Source organism: Solanum lycopersicum, chromosome 5 (assembly GCF_036512215.1).
Source record: "Solanum lycopersicum chromosome 5, SLM_r2.1".
Classification (NCBI taxonomy): Eukaryota; Viridiplantae; Streptophyta; class Magnoliopsida; order Solanales; family Solanaceae; genus Solanum; species Solanum lycopersicum.
The window spans coordinates 23,925,132-23,934,866 of record NC_090804.1 but is presented as its reverse complement, the minus strand read 5'-3'; the positions used below and the strand labels follow the sequence as shown (position 1 = coordinate 23,934,866).

Below are 9,735 nucleotides of genomic sequence, written 5' to 3'. Positions count from 1 at the left end.
ATTTAAAATGTTAAAATTTATAAATTGTCTTCCATCAGTCAATTTATGCCTAAGGAAAATAATACCAGCATTCCATTTTGTTAGTTACAATTTTTCATAACAGTATCGCAACATTGGGAAGGGCTATAAAGGTATTGTTAAAAGTTTTACCATCTGATTATCAAAAATCTATTAACAAATTGATTCCATTTTGAGCTGAATTATTCATGGGATGATGGATACATAGAGCAAACTTTAAGAATATTAACGAATCCCATGAAATTTTCATAATATTAGTTTCTGCAAGCGAGTATACAAAATAACCTATTTGACAATCGCAAGATATTCTACCACATAGACCCCACAACATTTCTAGAGTACATAAAACTATCTGGCCCTACTACACATGAATAACTATAATTAAATATATACAATTCATCAATTACATCGACTCACAAATGAAACAGATACAAAAGAATATCACTACAAAGGATACAAATGCACAATATACCAAACAAACAGTAATTAGTGAAAATAGTTGTGGTTTAAGACCTAAACCAGAATTAATCTAATTGGTTGAAACAAAATCGAAAGAACCAACTACAAAAACAAAACGACATGACATCCGACTGTCTTATTGGACTACTCAACTTTGTTGCACCGAAACGTTGTGTCCTTTCGGACACTTATAACACACCAATTCCACCGCCGAACCGAAATGGTTTGTCCTTTCACACAGTAATACACACTTATTCCTATTGGTAAAATAATAGGAACAAACAATTACATTCTTCACAACACAATTAAAATCAAACCTTCTGCTAATAAGAAATCTATTGCAACACACTGCGAAATCAAGAGAACGAGATTGGACATGAATCTTAACAACATTAATACATCGGCTAACATGAATTCTATTGCACTACACTAAAAAATCAGTAGATGATATATTGGCCACTAATCTTACCAGCATAAATTTTTTTAAAAAATTCAGAATTACCAGATCATGGGGCAAGACATAATGAATTTGATAACACACAATATTAAGGCATTTTGTGGGTCTACATATATTTCCTCCGACATTCAGGAACTACACAAACTTCTACCTCAGTTAGAAAAAAATATAGGAAGTCCAAAAAAATATGAAGACTAATACATTAACAACCACCTATAATACGCAGACAGAGGAATTAGTAAATATCAAAAAATTACTACAAAAGTATGCTCGCATGAAGAGGTAACTCACATTAGTTCACAGGAAATACAAAGATCAACCACAGAAGCAAGCGGATTTGGTTGTACGTTTTCTAAAAGAAATGGAAAACGAAATGAAACTATCTAATATCATAACTATAAAACGGCAACAACAAATACATGGTACGTTCAATTTAACTCATATATACCACCACAACCGACCCAATTAGTTTAATTGTATACTACTTAATACGTAGGAAATCATTATAACCTTAAAAAATTAAATCTTAGAAAGGCTGAAAAACATCGTAAAACCTATCAATTACACATGCACATCGTCTGTTACTTGTAACTCCCTTCTCTTACATGATGTGAATGCCTGTCACATAAAACAATAAACAGAGAAATATTATTGCTAGAAATTAAATGAACCTAATATTTACTTATACAAACAACTTTCCAGATGTACAATACTTAGTAACAACATTGTCAAAACTATTTTACAGGGGGCCAACCTAACCAATCCTATGATTCGGTTATGGATGAATGTGAATACGTATCAAATCCAAATCAGTTGAACAGAGGCAACAACCCAATCATTTTCCAGAAAACAATTACATATCAAAAACATTTAATAGGACACATTATTACCTATGCACCTAACACTGCATAAGGTTAGGAAATCCAATATTTGTGCATACAATACTTAAACTTATTAGCTACAATGTTTAATGCCAGGTGCATACAAGAAAACTTGGAATTTAGGGCCTCCAACCAACACCTGCAAATATTGCGGAGCATTCTATGGTATGAAGAATGGACAATCAAAAGTACAAATACACAACAACCCAAATTTTCAATATGTTGTATGAAAGGTCGTGTTCGTTTACCATTAGAAAACCAACCACCACCCTACCTTCAATATCTTTTGGGCACTACATCCAAACAAATAGGTGTACACTTTAGAAAAAAATATAAGGGTATACAACTCCATGTTCGCATTTACATATATGGTAGGTCGGGTGGACAAATTAATCAATCATACAAAAGGTGCTTATGTATTCAGAATCATTGGACATAATTATCATCATCTGGATCTCTCTTACCTGAAACTGGAAAAAAACACAATTTTCACAATTATATATATATATATATATATATATATATATATATATGATACGAACAATGAAATAGAAAATCGAATCAACAGTCTAATGCATAAAGAAGTTCAAATAGACATTCTTCAAGAAATATCTAAAATGCTCGACGAGCATAATTTCTGGCACGATCATTTTGTATGGCAAGAGATAGATATAGAGAATAACCACAAACAAAGTTTCGCCTGCGTCTTCTATCGGAAAGAATGAATGACAGTCGGCAATACAACATATCTATGGCTTCATAAGTAGCTGGATTGATCATTAGCGATCTTACAGATGCTAACTTTCAGCGAGATGTTATTGTTAAACACCGCAAAAATAGGCTCCAAAGGATCACAAATTTACACACAAGTTTCATGTCAATGACTTACACATTAATACACCAAAACGGTGATGATTGATATATACTGGGAATACAATTGGTGTCTCAAAGCCAAAAAAAATTACACATGCGAGCACATGACAATGAGATAGTATTATGGATACCGCATACAACAACAGCTTAATGAGGGGCATACACTTATAGGGGCTGGCAGGCTAGTGCAGCACTACATTGTAGATGGTTACATGGCAATTGAAGAGGAGCGATTTAGATATTACGAAATAACCAACCAAAGCTTCGGGATGATCTTTTTGGAGGCTTAATGAATGTTGTTGTGCATGGAGATTGTGATTGTTCACAGGTGGGAAAACAATTATATTACCTTCGTCACACACGGGGGGACCTCGCTATAGGGCACAAAATTATTAGGATGCAATGTCTATATGTAGATGGGTTGGATACCCGGATTTATTACTTACCTTCATATGTAACCCAAAGTGGCCAGAAATAAAGGCAATGTTGCGCCTAATTGGTCAACATGATTATCGTAGCCGGGTAGACATCATATGCCGGGTTTTCCAGATCATGTTGGCCCAACTAATGTAACATATTAAAAAAGATAAACCATTCGGGATAGTAATAGCATGTAAGTTCTTTCTATCAAATACTCTTACAGACCTTCATACCTCTGCACACTATATGCATCATCTAAAAATGTATTAACATATTACAATATAATTTACTAAATTAGTGCCAACTAAGACAAGGAAATATCCACCTTATAATAGCCAGATGCACCACCCAGTTTAGAAGGAATTTAACAAGGGAATTTAGTACAGAAAATTATATTACGCACCAAATACATGATATACGTCAACATATAAGGTAAAACTGTAAAAACTAATAGAAAAGGAAAAAATAGGTAATAAGTCATAGCTTAAAGTTCACCTAACAACAAATAAGTGCACCATCAAAAAAATAAACAATGCGGTACACAATAATTACGACCCAACAAAAGACATAACCAACAACTAATATCAAATAAAAAATCATAATACACATTGATACATGATATACTTACACTTGTATCATTTAATAAGATGATATTAATGTTAAACGTGAAATACTTTTCTTTGGAATTCATATGAATGGAAAAGGAGAAATACCTCCTAAAAAAACAGAACGAACTGCAATATTAAATAGGACAGCTTCAAACATCCTAACCATAGCCACATAGTAATTATTATGCAAGTATATATACAATTGAGTTCCAGAAAAAAGGCTTGCCACATGCACATATATTGCTATTCCTTCATGAATCACAAAAAAACCCCACAACAAAACATATTGACTTAGTAATATCCGCTGAAATACCTTATCTTTAAGAAGATCAAGATGGGTACAATGCAGTCAAGAACTTTATGATACACGGACCATGTGGACAACTCAATCCCCGCTTCCCATGTATGACACAAAGGAAAGTGCACAAAGCAATGCCCTAAGAAATACAATGACTAGACAAATTTTGATTCGGATAGATTCCCTATTTATAGGAGACGGAACACATATACTGAAGTGAAGAAAAATAGAGCTAGTTTAGACAACAGATATGTTGTTCCGTACAATAGGGACTTGCTTGTGTAATTTAATGCACACATGAATGTTGAAGTTTGCAACTACTCAAGGTCGGTGAAGTATCTATTCAAGTATGTTCATAAAGGGTCTGATAGAGCAACAACGATAATAGAATCAACAGATTCAAAAAAAGACAACGATGACATCAGAAAGTATCTAGATTGCAGATAAATTTCAGTTACCGAAGCGTGCTGGAGGATATTCCAATTTGACATGCATTACAGACAACCAGCACTTGGGCGATTACCACTTCATTTACAAGGACAAAACACCATAATATTTGAAGAATTAAGGCGAGCTGAAAGCAAACTGAACAGACCAGATATTGAAAAAACAAAATTTACTGAATGGTTTAAAGCAAACAAAGAGTACCCTGATGCAAGAGATCTAACATATTATGACTTTCCTACGCTGTGGGTATGGAATATAAAACAAAAAAATGTAGTAGGAGGAAAAAAATTCAGGCAGTTGGTAGAATCTATTTTTCACATCCAACAAGTGGAGAGCGTTTTTATCTGCGCAATGTTGTTAAATTTTGTCAAAGGTTGCACTTCATTTGAAAGCATAAAAAGAATTAATGGAGTAGATTATAAAACCTATCGAGAGGCTTGCTACGCATTAGGCTTATTAGATGACGACAAGGAGTGGAATGACTACTTGTCAACGGCTGCTTAATGAGCAAATGGAAATGAACACCGCAATCTAGTTGTGACTATTCTTATTCACTGCCAAGTTTCAGATTCACGCAAGCTTTGGGAGAATAACTGTAAATTATTATATGAAGATATCACATTGATGAAGAGAAAACGATTACATATGAAAGATTTGCAACTAACTGACAAACAAATAGAAGCGTATTTCCTGTTAGAAATTGAGAACATAATCATAAAACAGGGAAGAAGTTTGCAAGACATAGAAAGGCATAATACATTAATGCGGAATGTGGGAATCGCCTGATTAATGAAGAGCTAGAATATGACAAAGTCAAACTCAAAAAAATGCACGACAAATCATTTACACTATTAAATAGTTGTCAATTACCGGCATATGAGGCAATAATATCATCTGTTCATAATGAAGAAGGCAGATTATTTTTTATACACAGACATGGTGGTAGAAGCAAGACATTTCTATGGAATACAATTATTTCACAAATCAGAGCAAAATCAAAAATAGTTCTACCAGTCGCCTCTTCAGGTATAGCAACTTTATTGTTGCCGAATGGCAGGACTGCTCATTCACGATTCTATATTCCGCTTGACGTCACACCCGAGTCGAGATGTGACATAAAACAAGGAATCCAATTAGAGGATCTACTAAAGAAAACATGTTTGATAATTTGGGATGAAGCTCCAATGGAAAACAAGTATTGTTTTGAAGCCTTAGACAAGAGCTTGAGGGGCATTAATCTAGATAGGTATGAAAATAGTTGTGACAGCCCTTTTGGGGGACTAATAACCGTGTATGGTGGTGATTTCAGACAAATCCTGCCGGTAATTCCAAAAGGAACACGAGATCATATTGTTGATGCACCACTATATAGTTCAAACCTGTGGCCCTACTTTTCAATTTATGAACTGAAGGAAAATATGCGACTTACTTGTGGCAGAGTGATGGGTTCTGAAGCTGAAAGATTTGCAACTATTGATAAATGGTTATTGCAGATTGGAGATGGATCAGTTTATGATGATAAAAAGATGGAACTCATGAACCTCTCGCTTGATATATCCATTGCACCATCACACAATCAAGTGGAATCAATTGTAGATGCAGTAGATCCATCCCTATTACAGAAGTACAACGACCTGACATACTTGAAAGAAAGAGCCATACTAACACCAAAAATGAAATGGTTCATGATTTAAATGAAAAAATAATGAAAATTGTACTAGGGGAAGGAAGAACCTATTACACTTATTAAATATACATGTAATATACATGTAATATATTACACTTGCCTTCTCATATGTGTTTCTACATAATGAAATTTTACATGAAAAGTTCTTTTATTTTTTTAGAGTTCTTGTATCACAATGTTAACGTTCTTCTCCAAATTCGTGTCCCATGAAGCCATCAAATATTGTTTTTCCCACTTACTCCTTCATACTACTAAACGAACTACAGATTTAATAAACATTGTTAAATGTAAATAGGGCCTCAACTATCATGAGTCTAATGAAGTGCGCAAAATAGGCTTATGATGACTCCAGTTATATTAAAAATATACATATATAGTAGATATATTTATTGTGAGGAAAATATTTATGACACTCAATTTTAAGAATTCATGTTTGGATATGCTATATAAAATTTTACTACCTAAATCTACTATTTATAAGTTTACATATTAATTATATTTTTCACATAGATATAAATTTTCTCATTGATAATTATGTAATTTGATGTACACCACTTATATATGATAAGTAAATTGTCTTGTTTCCCGTAGGAAATGCATTTGTTTTCTTATTTTTCTTCTTTATTTTCCTAATAATGTTAATTAAACAATTAATGACTTATTATCTCATGAAAAAATCATTCATTAAAAGTTCTTGATTTATGTGATACTAATAAATAATATAATTCGTGTTAAAAATATTTTTTAAATAATTTTTTTCTTCATTGTTTAAAGGTACATATATTAGCAAAGAATTATTGGCAAGCTTAATGCAATTATTAAGACCGCGCGAAGTGCGGATAAATTATCTAGTATATATATAATAAGAAAAAAATGACACATCTCAACACTATAAATTATTAAAATTTTAAATAATTAAAAATTAAACAAATAAATATAGACACATGCAATTAATTAGAATAAAACGATACATGTAAACACCAAAAAAATTTAAAATACTAAAATTTAACTATTTTTAAATGATCAATAATTGGTAAATTAAATATAAACACATTTCAATAATTAAAATTAAACCCAATTAATTCTATGATAGTTATACAAAATTGTAAATAAATAATAATAAATTATTAGATCTATTTGATTCTACGGTGTAAAAACAATTAAAAGTTCACAATTTAACTTTTTACTGAAATTAGGAAGTAGAATATTGCAAATTTTATTGAAATATACCATGGCACTGTTGTCATGCTAATTGTATTGATACTTTGGACGATTTTTTATTCTTCTTTGCAGGTAAGAAGAACATGGCTAACCATATCAGTTTTGCAATATCAAAATCGATAAAAAGAATTTGATTGTTTTATATTTTTAAAATTTTAAATTCCCTAAATTAGTTTGAAATTTATCTAAAAAGCTTTTAAGTTATTTATTTTTATGATATTATAATGATCTTTTGGAGGCATTCAACAAGTAATTATTTTACAATTTTATCTCGGTAATGAATTTGATGTTGACAAAGTAATTATGGTATAGGAACATATAACTATACATATAGAGTGTATTGACAATAATAAAATATTTAATAAAATGAATTTAACGACCCAAAAATGGACGTGATGGCAATCATCTTTCCCCACCAAGACAAGTCAACCTAAAACTCAACCATTACAACAAAATGCAGAAATTTAAGAATCAATTCAAAACACCCCCAAAATCTGGTTGTCACGTGTACAAGCCTCTAAAGTATTATAATTCATTCAAAAGAAACGCTAGTATCAAATGAACTTGTTTCTAGAATAGAACAAGGTCATAACTAAGTAGAAAGAAAGTCCACTGAGACGATAAACAGCTACCTCACAAATCTTCAAGAAGCGTCAGACAAGGAGAAGAAAAATATCACAAAGTCCGGGCTAGTAACCTACAAAAAAATTGTAGTAGCAAGGTGTAAGTACCAAACCACACGGTACCCAGCAAGTAGAGTCCTAAACACAAGCTAAGGGGATAAAATATGGGTACTCCGTACACACCTACCGAACCTCCACTACTACAACCTGCATAAAATTCAATGCAACCTAACAGTTCATAGTACTCATAGAACCCAGCTCATCAAAATTATTTTAATAAATTTGCACATCCTCAACTACAAACTCAATATTCAATATTCACAATTTTCACAAAAAAAGCACTCATAATTTAAGCAACACGCAAGACCAAGTTCGTCAAATAGAGATAATCAAATATTAAGTGCTTTCCAACAACCAATAAAACACATAATCATCAAGAATGAAGGATGTCATGGGATGCAATGCAATATGACACCATGAAGTGATATGCCTTAGAATATCAATTACTCTCTCAACCGTATATACATGATACTTCTCGAAAATACATCGAGAGTTGATGACCCATGGGGACTCACTAGGTCCATATACCGACACAGACGATCTAAAAACACTCATATTAGTATAAGTTTCTAAATTTCACTCCTAGGGTTAAGCTTCAAGTTTCCCAATATCACCATTCTAATGGTATTCGTGTAATACAATATACCCATTACTTAATTTTATACAACAAAAAAAAAGATTCTAACACCATTTTATCTTAAAAACAATTATGTTGTATTCTGACCCTCAGTTTACGTCTTATGCTTAACCCATAACCACAGACAACATGTAATAATTTCTCAAAAAAAATCTTGTGACCTAAACTAACTTGAAATTATAGTGTACCATTTATTGAAAATAATTATACATATACTCCTAACAGTTCAATTCCCTAATTCTTCCCCCCAAAATTGTAAACAAACAAAAAGAATATAATAATAATATTAATGGTAGCGTTATTTCTTGTTCCCAAAATTTCAAGCCGCCAAGAACGATACAACAACACCTATATGCCTTCACAATTGTCAGCCTTCAATTTCTTATACCTATTATTCTAATATAATAATAATAAATACTAATTGCGTTCACTACGCTCCAAAACTTCATGAATTAGTACAATAGTCCATCAATGAAAAATCAATACTGCTCTAATTAAGTTCATATGATAATTGGATTTAACACTATAATCAACCATTGGAAACAAATGATTGTGAGTGTAGATTTGAACTCCATTGAAAAAATAATGTTTACTTACTTGAAGGTGGCGATGATATCTCTGTTCGTGTTTGCTGCACGAACAAATTTTTTTCTTTCTTCTCTTATTTTCTCTTCTAAATTAATTATGTATTAAAAGTAACAATTTCTAATAACCTATTTAAATATTTCAAAATTGTCCCATTATTATTAAAAATAAATAAATTACCCTTCATTAATTAATTTAGCTAAATGACCATTCAAAATTATCAAAAACGATCTTTTCAGAATCGGATTACATTATCCACCACTAAAAATCATGTTCGTCCCTGAACATAAGGAAGAAGGAGAAAGAATAATTTCATTATCAAAAGCTTGACTTATGACCTACTAGTTGGTGTTCATATCTCCAAGTGAGCTCCTCCTTAAGACCATTCCATCAAGATCAAGTACTTAGAACTGAACTTTCGAATCAAACTTTGGAAAATCTATAAATCAAGAGAGACTATC

General features: G+C 31.9%; 1 protein-coding gene across 1 annotated transcript; it reads left to right on the top strand.

Moving 5' to 3' along the window:
• Nucleotides 1-4,503: 4,503 nt before the first annotated feature.
• LOC104647493 (uncharacterized) lies at nt 4,504-6,155 on the top strand. Its single transcript, XM_010322920.2, has 2 exons — nt 4,504-4,703; nt 5,519-6,155. Exons 1-2 carry the CDS (start codon nt 4,504-4,506, stop codon nt 6,153-6,155), a joined length of 837 nt encoding a protein of 278 aa, XP_010321222.2.
• The last annotated feature ends 3,580 nt before the right edge of the window (nt 6,156-9,735 follow it).

Bases quoted from the DNA above. Each gene is read 5' to 3' on its own strand.
- LOC104647493 (XM_010322920.2), top strand. From the start codon at position 4,504: ATGCATTACAGACAACCAGCACTTGGGCGATTACCACTTCATTTACAA. The intron at 4,704-5,518 runs GTGGGTATGGAA...GCCGAATGGCAG, and splicing joins TATTATGACTTTCCTACGCT to GACTGCTCATTCACGATTCT.